This window comes from Trichomycterus rosablanca, chromosome 17 (genome assembly GCF_030014385.1).
Source record: "Trichomycterus rosablanca isolate fTriRos1 chromosome 17, fTriRos1.hap1, whole genome shotgun sequence".
NCBI classification, from domain to species: domain Eukaryota; kingdom Metazoa; phylum Chordata; class Actinopteri; order Siluriformes; family Trichomycteridae; genus Trichomycterus; species Trichomycterus rosablanca.
Window position 1 is genome coordinate 15,936,706 of NC_086004.1, and position 20,050 is coordinate 15,956,755.

The 20,050-nt window shown below is 39.8% G+C and overlaps 1 protein-coding gene across 1 annotated transcript in view; it reads right to left on the reverse strand.

Annotated features, from left to right (window-relative positions):
* Positions 1-1,200: 1,200 nt before the first annotated feature.
* The window catches only part of rrp36 (ribosomal RNA processing 36), a 52,363-nt gene continuing 33,513 nt past the window's right edge, over positions 1,201-20,050 (reverse strand). Inside the window, exon 8 of the mRNA XM_063012785.1 lies at positions 1,201-2,802. Within this exon, the coding sequence (XP_062868855.1) occupies positions 2,660-2,802 (143 nt within the window). The 3' untranslated portion in view covers positions 1,201-2,659. The remainder of the gene's footprint in view (positions 2,803-20,050) is intronic.

The window sequence follows — 20,050 nt, forward strand, 5'->3', positions numbered from 1 at the left end:
CACCTCACTGCCCCCCCCCCCCCATTTGGCTGCACTCGCCAGGTCGTTATTATTATATTACAATATTTTCTTCAAGTACAATTAAAATAACTAAAACTGTGCATTAAAAATACCAGAGGCAGGAATTTGGACTTAAAGTCTAACTTCTGAGTGAGTACTTTTAATTCATTCTGATCAGCTATCAGCATATGCTATTTGTTGAGGGGGCCCAACCTTTTTTTGCACTGGGGCCCATGAGCTCCTAGTTACGCCACTGGTGTTGCATCTAAAAATGGTTCATATTATGAGTGCCTGGGTTATGAACAGGAAAAGATCCTCACTTTTGTCAGATAATGTGAAAAGACTTGCTGACTAGCTGTTAACAACTATATAGGCATTGACTGGCTTTGTAAAAATAATTAAGTTTTAATAATTTATCATAATTTTATGAATGTTTTTATTGGTAAACATGTTCTTGCAATAACAGCTTGCAATCCCCATGACAGGGGATATATGTGCAGACAGCCTATTGCACACCTTATATACCCACCAAGCCAGCTTACAAAACATGACTTCCTTCATGAGCTACATGCTGCCACCGTTAAAAGTAGGAAGTGGTCATAATAATATGACTTGACTGTGTATATGTGTGTAAAATTGCTTTGCATGGAACTTTTTTAATGGACAATTAGCAGCCTCTATTGTTTTTTTTTTAGGTACAACTGCACATGAAGTTATAAAGAGTTTTGGAATAGCTCGTAAATTTCTGAATGTTTTGAAGTACAAGGTTACAAAGTACTTAAGTGTTACAATGTTTGGGAAATCCACCCTACTTGCTTTCACCAATTACACCTCTAATGTTATGCCTACTTCTGCAGTATCTTCGCCAAGTCAACCTTTTCACAATAATATGTATGATAGATGGTAAAAGACCTAAATTATTTGCAATCTTGTGTGATAAATGATCTTTTTGAACTGACTAACAATTTTTTCATGAAATTTGGAACACAGTCAAGAGCCACAACCCATTATTGCTTGTACAGACTGAGGCTTTGGTGGATCCTCCTTTTATACCTAATCATGATTCCCCAACCTGTTTCCAATTCACCAGCTCATTGTAGAATGTATTTTGATTGCGTCGAAGGCATCAAATTCTAAGTGTTCATATTTACAAACTACAACAAAGCTGATCAGTGAAAACATTGAAAATCTTTTCTTTCCACTTTTGTAAGTTTATTCAAGAGAATTAACAAATTACATACATTTTTATTTTAGCCCCTACAGTCTAACATAGCATCATAAAATCTGAAAAAAGTTTTGGAGCACAATTTAGGGCCCAGTGTCAGAAAGCTGGGTCTCAGAGTTTATGGACTTTCCAGCAGGAAAATGACCCAAAGCATACTTTAAAAAAAGCACACAAAAATGGATTAAAACAGTGATGGAGAGTTTGAAAGGACAACCAATGAGTGATCAATTAGTCAGTGTCCAAATCTAAATTCTATTAAACATCTGTAGAGATATCTCTATACAGCAGTTCTGAGAGATCTGGAGCAGTTGGCAAAAGAAGAGTGGTCCAAAATTCCAGTAAAATATGAGAAGAAATTAATTTCAGGTTTTTTTAAGGGTGTGCTACCTAATCTTAAAACTGAGAGTGCCAATAATATTGTCCAGTCCATTTATGTTCTGTGTGGAGTGTAACATGGCAAGACTACAATCTTGAATTAAATTAAATTATTTATTTTTAAGTTTTTAAGAATAATTAAGTTAAATTATTCCAAATTTGCATGGCTACTTTAAATTTCTAGAATAAAAAAAAATCACCACATCAGGGCAATGGCCCTGTGGGGATTTAGACACACTCTCAATCCTTAAAACTACTACTTATTTATTCAGGCTTTTATGTATTCTTGCTGACCAAGGTGTGTGTGTGGCTCAGATCCTGAGGTTGTGATACAAGCTGGTGGCATTCAGAGTCTACCATACCATATGTTGGCCCTGTACTGGTGTACTAGTGACATGTCGGGTCAAAGGACTTTGCTGAATTTAGCCCTATTGAGATGGTTGCTGTTGTCAGTTTGTCTTTCACATACGGTCTGAATACCTTCCTACCCACCTGACTCTGAATCCTTAAAGCTTAAAGCCAAAGGTGTTACTGCTTAATGTCATGGGAGTCTGCAGTGGATACATTCAGATCAGAAACTCATTAGTAGACAACAGTCTGAACTGAAGTACAATGAACTAGTATTCATCCAACTATCTGTTAGGTCAGCAGTTCTTTATTTGGGGTCACCAAAAATAAGGGGGGCACAAAATGATTTTTGGTTTGAATGTATTAAACAGGTTTTTTTTTTTTTTTTAATAACTGTTTTAACATTTAAATCTATTGCTTTTATAACTATTCTCCAGGCTAAAGATGAACAATTAAGATTATGTTTCCAGAATAAAAAAGTAAACTGGATGCCCTGTCTATGCAATCCTAGATTTATAAAAAAAAAAGCTGAATGATTGAGCTGTTAGCTAGCTAATTTACTGTAAAGCACTGTAAAGCTGAGAAAAATTAAACAAAAAACAAAATATGAAAGCCTTTTAAGCCCTTGCATAAAACAGGCCAAAATACTATGTCTAATTTAAACAGTGTTGTAATGTACACAAAAAGAAAATCAATCTGACTAGTCCATGTTCAGTTCTTTTTGTGCTGATAGGGCAGCTTCCTGCGATCCTTCAGGGCATTGCGTTTCCTCTTTTTGTTTAAGAAGTTCTCCAGCTTTCCACTCTTTTTAAGCTCATTATACTTCTCGGCTAGTTCAAGCTTCTTCTTGAGAGCTAAGGAAATGTAAAGCAAGTCAAAATTTGCTATTATAATGAGACATTTCATGCACAGAGAGAAAAATGAAAAATATAATATTTTATTTTAAAAAAATTAACACAGGAGTGTGGAAAATGTATGTATATATATATATATATATATATATATATATATATATATATATATATATATATATATATATATATATATATATATATATACACACACGCATACATACTGGTGCTGGTCATAAAATTAGAATATCATGAAAAAGTTGATTTATTTCAGTAATTCCATTCAAAAAGTGAAACTTGTATATTACATTCATTCATTACACACAGACTGATATATTTCAAATGTTTATTTCTTTTAATGTTGATGATTATAACTGACAACTAATGAAAACCCCAAATTCAGTATCTCGGAAAATTAGAATATTACTTAAGACCAATACAAAAAAAGGATTTTTAGAAATGTTGGCCAGCTGAAAAGTATGAGCATGTACAGCACTCAATACTTAGTTGGGGCTCCTTTTGCCTGGATTACTGCAGCAATGCGGCGTGGCATGGAGTCGATCAGTCTGTGGCACTGCTCAGGTGTTATGAAGTCTCTGTTATGAAGTCTGATAGTGGCCTTCAGCTCTTCTGAATTGTTGGGTCTGGCGTATCGCATCTTCCTCTTCACAATACCCCATAGATTTTCTATGGGGTTAAGGTCAGGCGAGTTTGCTGGCCAATTAAGAACAGGGATACCATGGTCCTTAAACCAGGTACTGGTAGCTTTGGCACTGTGTGCAGGTGCCAAGTCCTGTTGGAAAATGAAATCTGCATCTCCATAAAGTTGGTCAGCAGCAGGAAGCATGAAGTGCTCTAAAACTTCCTGGTAGACGGCTGCGTTGACCTTGGACCTCAGAAAACACAGTGGACCAACACCAGCAGATGACATGACACTCCAAACCATCACTGACTGTGGAAACTTTACACTGGACCTCAAGCAACGTGGATTCTGTGCCTCTCCTCTCTTCCTCCAGACTCTGGGACCTTGATTTCCAAAGGTAATGCAAAATTTACTTTTATCAGAGAACATAACTTTGGACCACTCAGCAGTCCTTTTTGTCTTTAGCCCATCATCAACATTAAAAGAAATAAACATTTGAAATATATCAGTCTGTGTGTAATGAATGAATATAATATACAAGTTTCACTTTTTGAATGGAATTACTGAAATAAATCAACTTTTTCATGATATTCTAATTTTATGACCAGCACCATATAATATATACAGTGCCATCAGAAAGTATTCACACTTCTTCACTTTTTCCACATTTTGTTACGTTACAGACATATTTGAAAACCGATTTGAGTATAGTTTTTTTTTTTTTAAAGTCTACATGAAATATGGTCAGGACCACCACAGAGTGACACTGACATGGTGGTGGTGTGTTAGTATGTGTTGTGCTGGTATGAGTGGATCAGACACAGCAGCGCTGCTGGAGTTTTTAAACACATCACTGTCACTGCTGGACTGAGAATAGTCCACCAACCAAAAAAAACAAAAATATCCAGCCAACAGTGCCCCGTGGGCAGCGTCCTGTGACCACTGATGAAGGTCTAGAAGTCTCTGACTTTTACATCTACAAGGTGGACCAACTAGGTAGGAGTGTCTAATAGAGTGGACAGGGTGTTTAAAAACTCCAGCAGCGCTGGTGTGTCTGATCCACTCATACCAGCACAACACACTGTAGACATGGTTAAGCACTATGTGTAGAGCTCTTACACAATACTAGGGCTGCAAAAAAAAAATTTTTTTATTAAATCAAGTTTTTTTTTTTTTTATGTAATACATTTATTTTTAAACAGATAACACACACACAATGCCCAATATACACCATATGGACAAAAGTACTGAGACACTTAGAGAAGCTTTTATGACATTCTACATCCATAGGCATTAATATGGAGTTGGTCCCCCTTTGCAGCCTAACAGTTTCCACTCTTCTGAGAAGGCTTTCTTGGAGTGTGTTTGTGTTGTTTTTTTTTGCCCATTTATCAAGCTCAGACACTCATGCTAGATGAGAGGGCCTGGCTCACAGTCATTATTCTAGTTCATCCCAAAGTTTATCCCAGGGTTCTGTGTGGGCTAGTCAAGTTCGTTCACAGAAAACTCACTTTACCATGCCTTTACGTAGCTTGCTTTGTGCCTTGGAGCACAGTTTTGTTGCAACAGAGAAGAGTCCTACCCACAAAGTCAGAAGCATACTATTGTCCAAAATTGGTAAAGCATTAAGATTTTCCTTCCTAGGCCAACCCCAGACAAACAATACGATAGCATTATCCATCTTAAAACAATGTTCCCTGAAAAAGATTGGAATGGATTTGCATACTTCTTTCACATTGCATATCATAAAACAATTCATATATACAGTGTATCACAAAAGTGAGTACACCCCTCACATTTCTGCAAATATTTTATTATATCTTTTCATGGGACAACACTATAGAAATACAACTTGGATATAACTTAGAGTAGTCAGTGTACAACTTGTATAGCAGTGTAGATTTACTGTCTTCTGAAAAGAACTCAACACACAGCCATTAATGTCTAAATGGCTGGCAACATAAGTGAGTACACCCCACAGTGAACATGTCCAAATTGTGCCTAAAGTGTCAATATTTTGTGTGACCACCATTATTATCCAGCACTGCCTTAACCCTCCTGGGCATGGAATTCACCAGAGCTGCACAGGTTGCTACTGGAATCCTCTTCCAGCAACTCCTCACGTCACTTCCGGTGGTACGCACGCTGAGACGCTAGCCTAGTAGTTTGTTTGTAGCCTTTAGCTAAATAACTTTTTATATACGTATGTTTTAAACATATAATTTATACGTTAATCTTCCGTGTGTTGTTGATTTAGTTTTATTTTGTTTATCGTAAAAAAGCGCTTGTGTTTACTAACGTAAATTCGTGCTGTGTTGGAAACTAGGAAACTTCTGCTACCGGCATCCGAACGAAGCCCGGTTTTGTTTGTTTTTGTACTTCAGCGCATAAACATCATAATTATCCAGAATTAAAACCGTTTTCGGTCCGCACGAAGCGCGTTTGTGTTTGGTTGTGTTCTGTATTTCAGCTCTTAAAACACCTCTGTTTTGTGAGGAGTTATAACCGTTTCTGTTCGTAGGAAGCGCGTTTATTTGTTTTGTACACCAGCGCATAACACCGTTTTCCTTTAGAATTACAGCCGCTTTTGTCCGAACGAAGCACGTTTGTGTTGGTTTGGTTGGTGGTTTTTGTATTCCAGCTCATCATCGCCTGTTTCATCCGGAATTAAAGCCGTTCTTCTGTGACTACCAGCAGAAGCGCCGGTGAATCCAACATAAACATCATCTCCAACTCATCTTGTAAAGCTAAGTATATTTCTTTGTTGTTATGGCCCCAGCAGGAGCGCTGTATCCATGTTCCGAGTGTAATATGTTCAGTTATTCCTTCTCCGTGTTTAGTGATAACTTTACATGTGATAAGTGTAGATTAGTGGTTAGTCTAACGGAGAAGATCTCAGTGTTAGAAGGGCGCATTCGGGCGTTAGAACAGACTACTACTAGTGAGGGCTTAGATTCAGCTGTAGCAGTCCCGAATGCCAGCAGTTCAGGTACAGAACCCCAGACTCCGGCATTAGAGCCCTCACAGCGGGGCGACTGGGTGACGTCTCGGCGACATAGTCGTAGGGAAAAGCACCGACCATCTCAGTTGCACGTGTCCAACAGGTTTTCCCCACTCAGTGAGCCACCCGCTGAGAAGCCTGTTAATGTAAGTGCTCTGGTTATAGGAGATTCTCAGCTCCGACACGTGCGTATTGCAACCCCCATAGAGACACCAGCAACCATAGTCACCTGTATTCCGGGGGCCAGGGCGCCTGACATCAGAGCAAACCTGAAAGTGCTGGCTAATGCTAATCGTAGATTTTCGAAGATTGTTATCCACGTCGGCACTAATGATGTTCGTTTACGGCAGTCTGAGGTTACTAAGAGTAATGTTAAAGAGGTGTGTGAGTTAGCTAGGTCGATGTCTGAGGCAGTAGTGTGCTCTGGCCCCTTACCGATTCGACCCAGTGGCGAAACCTACAGCAGGTTGTTGTCGCTGAACCGCTGGATGTCTAAATGGTGCTCAGAAAACTGCATCGATTTTGTAGATAACTGGTCCACCTTTGAGGGAAGGCCTGGTCTTTTGAAGCGGGATGGTGTCCACCCCACGTGGGAGGGTGCTGCTCGCATTTCTTGCAGCATAGGTGACAGGCTTTACCACCGCGTTAGTGTAGCGGCAGATAGTGTTAAATGACTATCCAGAGCCAAGACCAGGCAGCAGACTAACAGGCCTAACCGACTGTCTGCGAGTCGCCATCGGACGTCACCCGGAATCCTTAGGTCACAAACCATTGAGACTGTGTCTGTTTACCGTGGCAGGTGTAAGCCAAAACAAAATCAAAAAGTATGTCATAATAACTTAATTAAAATTAATCTAAATGAGCATCATGAAAACCCTAGTAAAGTTAAACTAAAGTTAGGACTTCTAAACATCAGGTCACTTGCATGCAAAACAGTAATTGTAAATGAAATAATTACAGATAATTGTCTTAGTGCCCTGTGTTTAACCGAGACCTGGGCTAGACCTGATGAGTATCTAGGTTTAAATGAAGCATCTCCTCCGGGTTACAGTTATGAACATAAGCCACGTCTTAGCGGTCGTGGTGGAGGAATAGCCGCAATTTATGATAAAGACATAGGTCTTACTGTAAAATCATCTCCCATAACAAACTCGTTTGAAGTTCTTATCTCTGACATAACCAATAAATGTTCATCTGATAAAAATAGTATGTTTAAACTGGTTACTGTTTATCGACCCCCTGGTCCTTACTCAGAATTTCTTAACGAATTTGCCGATTTTCTTTCTAAATTAGTCTTATCAACTAAGAAAGCTTTAATTGTTGGTGACTTTAATATTCATTATGAGGATAAGTGTAATCCACTCAAAATTGCGTTTGATTCTATTTTAGAATCCTTAGGCATCACCCAAAATGTAACAGGACCCACTCACCGCTGTAAACATACCTTAGATTTAATACTTACTTATGGTATAAACATAGACAACCTGGAAATTATACCACAGAATGACTTAATCTCTGATCACTCCCTACTAATATATGAAGTGTCCCTGTCCAATAATATACAGCAACCAAATCGTTTTAAATGTAAGCGCACTATTACATCTGCAACTGCAGCAGCGTTCATAAACTGCCTACCAGAATTACCAAATATATCAGCATCAGAACCTAAAGAACTAGATCAGGCAACTCAAAACCTAGAGACCGTACTGCGCACAACCTTAGATAACGTAGCCCCACTCAAAACTAAACTGATTAGGGAGAAAAAACTTGCTCCTTGGTACAATGACCACACATGCGCACTTAAACAAGCAGCACGGAAATTAGAACGTAAGTGGCGTCACACTACACTGGAGGTGTATAAGATTGCTTGGAAAGATGCTCTAACTGAGTATAAACATGCACTTATAAAAGCTAAATCTTTATATTATTCATCCCTAATAGAGAAAAATAAAAACAATCCTAGATTCCTTTTTGAGACAGTGTCCAAATTAACTAAAAACGTCAATGAAACTGAATCTAATATACCGCCCGACTGTACCAGTGATGATTTTTTAAAATTCTTTAATGACAAGATAGAAAAAATACGACTTCAGAGTCAGAGTGTGTCACTTGCCAATGTTAAGTATGGACTCACTCCGAGCAGCATTGGTGATAATAGTAACGAGTTAATCCAACTAAATTCCTTTAATCCAATCTCCCAAAATGAACTAACTGTGTTGATTAAATCATCGAAGTCATCATCGTGTATACTCGATCCTGTTCCAACTCGTTTACTTAAAGATTTACTCCCAGCTATTGTAGAGCCCCTGCTTACATTAATCAATGCATCCCTTAGCCTTGGGTATGTACCTAAATTGTTTAAAAGTGCTGTTATTAAACCCCTGATTAAAAAACCTAATCTTGATCCACATGTTTTATCTAATTATAGGCCAATTTCAAACCTTCCTTTTGTCTCAAAGATATTAGAAAAAGTCGTTTCCAAACAGCTATGTTCTTATTTGAATGAAAATTGTATTCATGAAAAATTTCAATCAGGATTTAGACCCAACCATAGTACCGAAACCGCATTAATTAGAGTAGTTAACGAGTTGTTAATGTCTTCTGATAATGGATGTGTCTCTTTTCTTGTTCTATTAGATCTTAGTGCAGCGTTTGATACGGTCGATCATAACATTTTACTGGAGAGGCTAGAAAATACAGTAGGTGTTAAAGGACTCGCACTCTCTTGGTTTCAATCATATTTGACTGACCGCTCTCAATTCGTTTATGTAAATAATAAATGCTCAGAAACTACAAAAGTAAAGTGTGGTGTTCCACAGGGGTCGGTACTTGGACCGCTATTATTTACACTCTATATGCTTCCACTAGGTGAAATTATTCATAAACATGGCATAAACTTTCACTGCTATGCAGATGACACACAGCTGTATATATCAGCCAAACCAAATGATACTGACACAATCAGTAAGATAGAAGATTGTGTAAACGACATAAAAAACTGGATGTCGTGTAATTTTCTTTTACTTAATTCAGATAAAACTGAGGTTTTACTTGTTGGCTCTAAAGCTGCAAGAGACAAGTTGTCTAACCTGGTGCTAAACTTAAACACGTTCTCTGTTACTCCCAGCCCAGATGTAAAAAACTTAGGTGTCACAATAGATTCAGATCTCTCCTTTGATACACACATTAATAATATTACTAGAGTTGCTTTCTATCATTTGCGTAATATCTCTAAAATAAGAAATATACTATCTGTTAATGACGCCGAAAAACTGATCCATGCGTTTATAACTTCTCGGTTAGATTATTGTAATGCTCTTCTAACTGGATGCTCTGGTAGATCCTTAAACAAACTCCAGTTAGTTCAAAATGCAGCAGCTCGAGTGCTAACTAGAACTAAAAAATTTGATCATATCACTCCTGTTCTATCATCTCTACACTGGCTGCCAGTTAAATTTCGCATTGATTACAAAATACTTTTACTAACCTATAAAGCGCTACATGGTCTGGCTCCACAGTATCTGAGTGAGCTTATTAATTACTACAACCCAGCACGTCCACTTCGTTCACAAGATGCAGGGTTACTTATAGTTCCTAAAATTAAAAAGACCAAAGCTGGTGGAAGAGCATTTTCTTACAAAGCTCCACAACTCTGGAATAATCTTCCTGCCTCTGTTCGGTATTCGGACACAGTCTCAATGTTTAAGTCTAAACTGAAAACATATTTATTTTCTCAGGCTTTTGATTAGTATAGACAAAGGCGCAGAGCTTGGGGGTTCTTGGTCATAGAAACTTGTGGTGATCAGGGATGTTGGGTCGCTGTCGTTCTGCCTCTCTTGTCCAATCACTCTGGTTTGGGTAGGAGAGGTGGGCGCTGATGTCCTGTGAAAGCCTTCATGACCTTGTTACCTGCTCGCTCTCCCTTTTAGTTATGCTGTAATAATTAGGGCTGCCGGAGTCTAAAACTCTCTGTAAAACTGTTTGTCAACTAGCATTGTACATTATTAACTACATTCTCTGTTGTTTTACCCCGAGGGCATTCTGATGGAAACCTGTTTACCCGCCGAGGTTAAGGATTAAAGTCGAGACTGCCGGGACAACGATGCTGCTCCTGTCAGATGTGACGGGTCTGGAGTAATTGCAACGACAAGAAATCACTACAGACTTTATTGAAGACTAGAGCGGATAACAACTCTATTATTATTTAATTGTTTATTTATCTATTTATTACCACTGTATGACTTTTAGATCATTCAATTCTGTGTTTGTATGATTTGTGTAAATCGTGTATTTATTTAAAGTATCCTCCAGACCACCCAAGAAGGATGGGCCCTGTTGAGTCTGGTTCCTCTCAAGGTTTCTTCCTGTAATTTTCAGGGAGTTTTTCCTTGCCACAGTCGCCCTCGGCTTGCTCAACAGGGGTTTTTGTATCTGTTGGTCCTGGATTTTGTAAAGTTGCTTTGAGACAATGTATATTGTAAAAAGCGCTATATAAATAAAGTTGACTTGACTTGACTTGACTCTTCCACTCCTCCATGATGACATCACGGAGCTGGTGGATGTTAGACACCTTGAACTCCTCCACCTTCCACTTGAGGATGCGCCACAGGTGCTCAATTGGGTTTAGTCCATCACCTTTACCTTCAGCTTCCTCAGCAAGGCAGTTGTCATCTTGGAGGTTGTGTTTGGGGTCGTTATCCTGTTGGAAAACTGCCATGAGGCCCAGTTTTCGAAGGGAGGGGATCATGCTCTGTTTCAGAATGTCACAGTACATGTTGAAATTCATGTTTCCCTCAATGAACTGCAGCTCCCCAGTGCCAGCAACACTCATGCAGCCCAAGACCATGATGCTACCACCACCATGCTTGACTGTAGGCAAGATACAGTTGTCTTGGTACTTCTCACCAGGGCGCCGCCACACATGCTGGACACCATCTGAGCCAAACAAGTTTATCTTGGTCTCGTCAGACCACAGGGCATTCCAGTAATCCATGTTCTTGGACTGCTTGTCTTCAGCAAACTGTTTGCTGGCTTTCTTGTGCGTCAGCTTCCTTCTGGGATGACGACCATGCAGACAGAGTTGATGCAGTGTGCGGCGTATGGTCTGAGCACTGACAGGCTGACCTCCCACGTCTTCAACCTCTGCAGCAATGCTGGCAGCACTCATGTGTCTATTTTTTAAAGCCAACCTCTGGATATGACGCCGAACACGTGGACTCAACTTCTTTGGTCGACCCTGGCGAAGCCTGTTCCGAGTGGAACCTGTCCTGGAAAACCGCTGTATGACCTTGGCCACCATGCTGTAGCTCAGTTTCAGGGTGTAAGCAATCTTCTTATAGCCCAGGCCATCTTTGTGGAGAGCAACAATTCTATTTCTCACATCCTCAGAGAGTTCTTTGCCATGAGGTGCCATGTTGAATATCCAGTGGCCAGTATGAGAGAATTGTACCCAAAACACCAAATTTAACAGCCCTGCTCCCCATTTACACCTGGGACCTTGACACATGACACCAGGGAGGGACAACGACACATTTGGGCACAATTTGGACATGTTCACTGTGGGGTGTACTCACTTATGTTGCCAGCTATTTAGACATTAATGGCTGTGTGTTGAGTTATTTTCAGAAGACAGTAAATCTACACTGCTATACAAGCTGTACACTGACTACTCTAAGTTATATCCAAGTTTCATGTCTATAGTGTTGTCCCATGAAAAGATATAATGAAATATTTGCAGAAATGTGAGGGGTGTACTCACTTTTGTGATACACTGTATATATACAGGTCCTTCTCAAAAAATTAGCATATTGTGATAAAGTTCATTATTTTCCATAATGTAATGATAAAAATTAAACTTTCATATATTTTAGATTCATTGCACACCAACTGAAATATTTCAGGTCTTTTATTGTTTTAATACTGATGATTTTGGCATACAGCTCATGAAAACCCAAAATTCCTATCTCAAAAAATTAGCATATCATGAAAAGGTTCTCTAAACGAGCTATTAACCTAATCATCTGAATCAACGAATTAACTCTAAACACCTGCAAAAGATTCCTGAGGCTTTTAAAAACTCCCAGCCTGGTTCATTACTCAAAACTGCAATCATGGGTAAGACTGCCGACCTGACTGCTGTCCAGAAGGCCATCATTGACACCCTCAAGCAAGAGGGTAAGACACAGAAAGAAATTTCTGAACGAATAGGCTGTTCCCAGAGTGCTGTATCAAGGCACCTCAGTGGGAAGTCTGTGGGAAGGAAAAAGTGTGGCAGAAAACGCTGCACAACGAGAAGAGGTGACCGGACCCTGAGGAAGATTGTGGAGAAGGGCCGATTCCAGACCTTGGGGGACCTGCGGAAGCAGTGGACTGAGTCTGGAGTAGAAACATCCAGAGCCACCGTGCACAGGCGTGTGCAGGAAATGGGCTACAGGTGCCGCATTCCCCAGGTCAAGCCACTTTTGAACCAGAAACAGCGGCAGAAGCGCCTGACCTGGGCTACAGAGAAGCAGCACTGGACTGTTGCTCAGTGGTCCAAAGTACTGTTTTCGGATGAAAGCAAATTTTGCATGTCATTCGGAAATCAAGGTGCCAGAGTCTGGAGGAAGACTGGGGAGAAGGAAATGCCAAAATGCCTGAAGTCCAGTGTCAAGTACCCACAGTACTGTAAAATCATCTCCCATAACAAACTCGTTTGAAGTTCTTATCTCTGACATAACCAATAAATGTTCATCTGATAAAAATAGTATGTTTAAGCTGGTTACTGTTTATCGACCCCCTGGTCCTTACTCAGAATTTCTTAACGAATTTGCCGATTTTCTTTCTAAATTAGTTTTATCAACTAAGAAAGCTTTAATTGTTGGTGACTTTAATATTCATTATGAGGATAAGTGTAATCCACTCAAAATTGCGTTTGACTCTATTTTAGAATCCTTAGGCATCACCCAAAATGTAACAGGACCCACTCACCGCTGTAAACATACCTTAGATTTAATACTTACTTATGGTATAAACATAGACAACCTGGAAATTATACCACAGAATGACTTAATCTCTGATCACTCTCTACTAATTTATGAAGTGTCCCTGTCCAATAATATACAGCAACCAAATCGTTTTAAATGTAAGCGCACTATTACATCTGCAACTGCAGCAGCGTTCATAAACTGCCTACCAGAATTACCAAATATATCAGCATCAGAACCTAAAGAACTAGATCAGGCAACTCAAAACCTAGAGACCGTACTGCGCACAACCTTAGATAACGTAGCCCCACTCAAAACTAAACTGATTAGGGAGAAAAAACTTGCTCCTTGGTACAATGACCACACATGCGCACTTAAACAAGCAGCACGAAAATTAGAATGCAAGTGGCGTCACACTACACTAGAAGTGTATAAGATTGCTTGGAAAGATGCTCTAACTGAGTATAAACATGCACTTATAAAAGCTAAATCTTTATATTATTCATCCCTAATAGAGAAAAATAAAAACAATCCCAGATTCCTTTTTGAGACAGTGTCCAAATTAACTAAAAACGTTAATGAAACTGAATCTAATATACCGCCTGACTGTACCAGCGATGATTTTTTAAAATTCTTTAATGACAAGATAGAAAAAATACGACTTCAGAGTCAGATTGTGTCACTTGCCAATGTTAAGTATGGACTCACTCCGAGCAGCATTGGTGATAACAGTGGTGATAATAGTAACGAGTTAATCCAACTAAATTCCTTTAATCCAATCTCCCAAAATGAACTAACTGTGTTGATTAAATCATCGAAGTCATCATCGTGTATACTCGATCCTGTTCCAACTCGTTTACTTAAAGATTTACTCCCAGCTATTGTAGAGCCCCTGCTTACATTAATCAATGCATCCCTTAGCCTTGGATATGTACCTAAATTGTTTAAAAGTGCTGTTATTAAACCCCTGATTAAAAAACCTAATCTTGATCCACATGTACTAGCTAATTATAGGCCAATTTCAAACCTTCCTTTTGTCTCAAAGATATTAGAAAAAGTCGTTTCCAAACAGTTATGTTCTTATTTGAATGAAAATTGTATTCATGAAAAATTTCAATCAGGATTTAGACCCAATCATAGTACCGAAACCGCATTAATTAGAGTAGTTAACGAGTTGTTAATGTCTTCTGATAATGGATGTGTCTCTTTTCTTGTTCTATTAGATCTTAGTGCAGCGTTTGATACGGTCGATCATAACATTTTACTGGAGAGGCTAGAAAATACAGTAGGTGTTAAAGGACTCGCACTCTCTTGGTTTAAATCATATCTGACTGACCGCTCTCAATTCGTTTATGTAAATAATAAATGCTCGGAAACTACAAAAGTAAAGTATGGTGTTCCACAGGGGTCGGTACTGGGACCGCTATTATTTACACTCTATATGCTTCCACTAGGTGAAATTATTCATAAACATGGCATAAACTTTCACTGCTATGCAGATGACACACAGCTGTATATATCAGCCAAACCAAATGATACTGACACAATCAGTAAGATAGAAGATTGTGTAAACGACATAAAAAACTGGATGTCGTGTAATTTTCTTTTACTTAATTCAGATAAAACAGAGGTTTTACTTGTTGGCTCTAAAGCTGCAAGAGACAAATTGTCTAACCTGGTGCTAAACTTAAACACGTTCTCTGTTACTCCCAGCCCAGATGTAAAAAACTTAGGTGTCACAATAGATTCAGATCTCTCATTTGATACACACGTTAATAATATTACTAGAGTTGCTTTCTATCATTTGCGTAACATTTCTAAAATAAGAAATATACTATCTGTTAATGACGCCGAAAAACTGATCCATGCGTTTATAACTTCTCGGTTAGATTATTGTAATGCTCTTCTAACTGGATGCTCTGGTAGATCCTTAAACAAACTCCAGTTAGTTCAAAATGCAGCAGCTCGAGTGCTAACTAGAACTAAAAAATTTGACCATATTACTCCTGTTCTATCATCTCTACACTGGCTGCCAGTTAAATTTCGCATTGATTACAAAATACTTTTACTAACTTATAAAGCGCTACATGGTCTGGCTCCACAGTATCTGAGTGAACTTATTAATCACTACAGCCCAGCGCGTCCACTTCGTTCACAAGATGCAGGGTTACTTATAGTTCCTAAAATTAAAAAGATCACGGCTGGTGGAAGAGCGTTTTCCTACAAAGCTCCACAACTCTGGAATAATCTTCCTGCCTCTATTCGGGATTCGGACACAGTCTCAATGTTTAAGTCTAGACTGAAAACATATTTATTTTCTCAGGCTTTTGATTAGTATAGACAAAGGCGCAGAGCTTGGGGGTTCTTGGTCATAGAAACTTGTGGTGATCAGGGATGTTGGGTTGCTGTCGTTCTGCCTCTCTTGTCCGATCACTCAGGTTTGGTGACGGTGGGGAGATGGGCGCTGATGTCCTGTGAAAGCCTTCATGACCTTGTTACCTGCTTGCTCTCCCTTTTAGTTATGCTGTAATAATTAGGGCTGCCGGAGTCTTAAACTCTCTGTAAAACTGTTTGTCAACTAGCATTGTACATTATTAACTACATTCTCTGTTGTTTTACCCCGAGGGCATTCTGATGGAAACCTGTTTACCCGCCGAGGTTAAGGATTGAAGTCGAGACTGCCGGGACAACGATGCTGCTCCTGTCAGATGTGACTGGTCTGGAGTAATTGCAACGACAAGAAATCACTACAGACTTTATTGAAGACTAGAGTGGATAACAACTCTATTATTATTTAATTGTTTATTTATCTATTTATTACCAGTTATGACTTTTAGATCATTTAATTCTGTGTTTGTATGATTTGTGTAAATCGTGTATTTATTTAAAGTATCCTCCAGGCCACCCATGAAGGATGGGCCCTGCTGAGTCTGGTTCCTCTCAAGGTTTCTTCCTGTAATTTTCAGGGAGTTTTTCCTTGCCACAGTCGCCCTCGGCTTGCTCAACAGGGGTTTTTGTATCTGTTGGTCCTGGATTTTGTAAAGTTGCTTTGAGACAATGTCTATTGTAAAAAGCGCTATATAAATAAAGTTGACTTGACTTGACTTGACAGTCAGTGATGGTCTGGGGTGCCATGTCAGCTGCTGGTGTTGGTCCACTGTGTTTTATCAAGGGCAGGGTCAATGCAGCTAGCTATCAGGAGATTTTGGAGCACTTCATGCTTCCATCTGCTGAAAAGCTTTATGGAGATGAAGATTTCATTTTTCAGCACGACCTGGCACCTGCTCACAGTGAATGGTTTACTGACCATGGTATTACTGTGCTCAATTGGCCTGCCAACTCTCCTGACCTGAACCCCATAGACAATCTGTGGGATATTGTGAAGAGAAAGTTGAGAGACACAAGACCCAACACTCTGGATGAGCTTAAGGCCGCTATCGAAGCATCCTGGGCCTCCATAACACCTCAGCAGTGCCACAGGCTGATTGCCTCCATGCCACGCCGCATTGAAGCAGTCATTTCTGCAAAAGGATTCCCGACCAAGTATTGAGTGCATAACTGAACATAATTATTTGAAGGTTGACTTTTTTTGTATTAAAAACACTTTTCTTTTATTGGTCGGATGAAATATGCTAATTTTTTGAGATTTTGAGGTTTTCATGAGCTGTATGCCAAAATCATCAGTATTAAAACAATAAAAGACCTGAAATATTTCAGTTGGTGTGCAATGAATCTAAAATATATGAAAGTTAAATTTTTATCATTACATTATGGAAAATAATGAACTTTATCACAATATGCTAATTTTTTGAGAAGAACCTGTACATATATATATATATATATATATATACACACACAGTATATATACACAGTATATATATACAGTGTATCACAAAAGTGAGTACACCCCTCACATTTCTGCAGATATTTAAGTATATCTTTTCATGGGACAACACTGACAAAATGACACTTTGACACAATGAAAAGTAGTCTGTGTGCAGCTTATATAACAGTGTAAATTTATTCTTCCCTCAAAATAACTCAATATACAGCCATTAATGTCTAAACCACCGGCAACAAAAGTGAGTACACCCCTAAGAGACTACACCCCTAAATGTCCAAATTGAGCACTGCTTGTCATTTTCCCTCCAAAATGTCATGTGATTTGTTAGTGTTACTAGGTCTCAGGTGTGCATAGGGAGCAGGTGTGTTCAATTTAGTAGTACAGCTCTCACACTCTCTCATACTGGTCACTGAAAGTTCCAACATGGCACCTCATGGCAAAGAACTCTCTGAGGATCTTAAAAGACGAATTGTTGCGCTACATGAAGATGGCCAAGGCTACAAGAAGATTGCCAACACCCTGAAACTGAGCTGCAGCACAGTGGCCAAGATCATCCAGCGTTTTAAAAGAGCAGGGTCCACTCAGAACAGACCTCGCGTTGGTCGTCCAAAGAAGCTGAGTGCACGTGCTCAGCGTCACATCCAACTGCTGTCTTTGAAAGATAGGCGCAGGAGTGCTGTCAGCATTGCTGCAGAGATTGAAAAGGTGGGGGGTCAGCCTGTCAGTGCTCAGACCATACGCCGCACACTACATCAAATTGGTCTGCATGGCTGTCACCCCAGAAGGAAGCCTCTTCTGAAGTCTCTACACAAGAAAGCCCACAAACAGTTTGCTGAAGACATGTCAACAAAGGACATGGATTACTGGAACCATGTCCTATGGTCTGATGAGACCAAGATTAATTTGTTTGGTTCAGATGGTCTCAAGCATGTGTGGCGGCAATCAGGTGAGGAGTACAAAGATAAGTGTGTCATGCCTACAGTCAAGCATGGTGGTGGGAATGCCATGGTCTGGGGCTGCATGGGTGCAGCAGGTGTTGGGGAGTTACATTTCATTGAGGGACACATGAACTCCAATATGTACTGTGAAATACTGAAGCAGAGCATGATCCCCTCCCTCCGGAAACTGGGTCGCAGGGCAGTGTTCCAGCATGATAATGACCCCAAACACACCTCTAAGACGACCACTGCTTTATTGAAGAGGCTGAGGGTAAAGGTGATGGACTGGCCAAGCATGTCTCCAGACCTAAACCCAATAGAACATCTTTGGGGCATCCTCAAGCGGAAGGTGGAGGAGTGCAAAGTCTCAAATATCCGCCAGCTCCGTGATTTCGTCATGGAGGAGTGGAAAAGCATTCCAGTGGCAACCTGTGAAGCTCTGGTAAACTCCATGCCCAGGAGAGTTAAGGCAGTTCTGGGAAATAATGGTGGCCACACAAAATATTGACACTTCAGGAACTTTCACTAAGGGGTGTACTCACTTTTGTTGCCGGTGGTTTAGACATTAATGGCTGTATATTGAGTTATTTTGAGGGAAGAATAAATTTACACTGTTATATAAGCTGCACACAGACTACTTTTCATTGTGTCAAAGTGTCATTTTGTCAGTGTTGTCCCATGAAAAGATATACTTAAATATCTGCAGAAATGTGAGGGGTGTACTCACTTTTGTGATACACTGTATATATACACTACCGCTCAAAAGTTTGGGATCACTGTGAAATTTTCTTGTTTTCAATGAAAACACACATGAGATTAGGAAATATAGCTAATAAACAGGACATGCAGACATTGTCTGAGTAAAAAAAAATTATTTTGATGGAAATGATGACTGTGTACTTCAAATTAAGCCTTTATCAACAAAAGCCACCTTTTGCAGCAATTACAGCCTGGCAGACCTTAGGCATTCTAGCTGTCAATTTTCGAGGTAATCTGATGTGATTTCACCCCATGCTTCCTGGTGCATCTCCCATGACATGGATTGGCTTGATGCAGTCTTCCTCCGTACCATACAGTCCAGCTGCTACCAAAACAGCTCAATAGGGTTCAGATCCGGAGACTGTGCTGGCCACTCCATTACAGTCAAAATTCTGGCTGACTTCTTATTTCTTAAATATTGCTGACACATTTTGGAGGTGTGTTTGGGGTAATTATCCTGTTGTAGGATGAAATTGGCCCCAATCAAGTGCTGTCCACAGGGTATGGCATGGCGTTGCAATGTCTTGTGGTAGCCTTCCTTCTTCAAAATCCCATTCACTCTATATAAATCTCCTATTTTACCACCTTCAAAGCATCCCCAGACCATCACGCTGCCTCCACCATGCTCGACAGCTGGCATTAAGCATTGGTCTTGCATCTTTTCATTGTTCCTGTGCCTCACAAATGTTATTCTGTTTGATCCAAAGACCTCAAACTTGGACTCATCTGTCCACAACACCTTCTTCCAATCTTTCAGTGTCCAATGTCTTTTCTCTTTGGCCCATCGCAGTCTTTTCTTTTTGTTGGCCAGTGTAAGGTATGGCTTTTTCTTGCCAATTCTGCCATGAAGTCCAGCATCCTGAAGTCACCTCTTCACCGTTGATGCTGACACTGGTGTTTGACGGGCTCCATTTAGTGCAGCTGTCAGTTGACGACCTGTGAGGCGTCTTTGTCTCAAACTGCACAGTCTAAGACGTTTATTTTCTTGTACAGTTGTGCATCGGGGCCTCCCCCTCTTTTTTCTGTCCTTATTAGAGCCAGTTTGTGCTACTCTCTGAAGGGAGTAGTTAACAGCATGGTAAGATATTTTAAGTTTCTTTG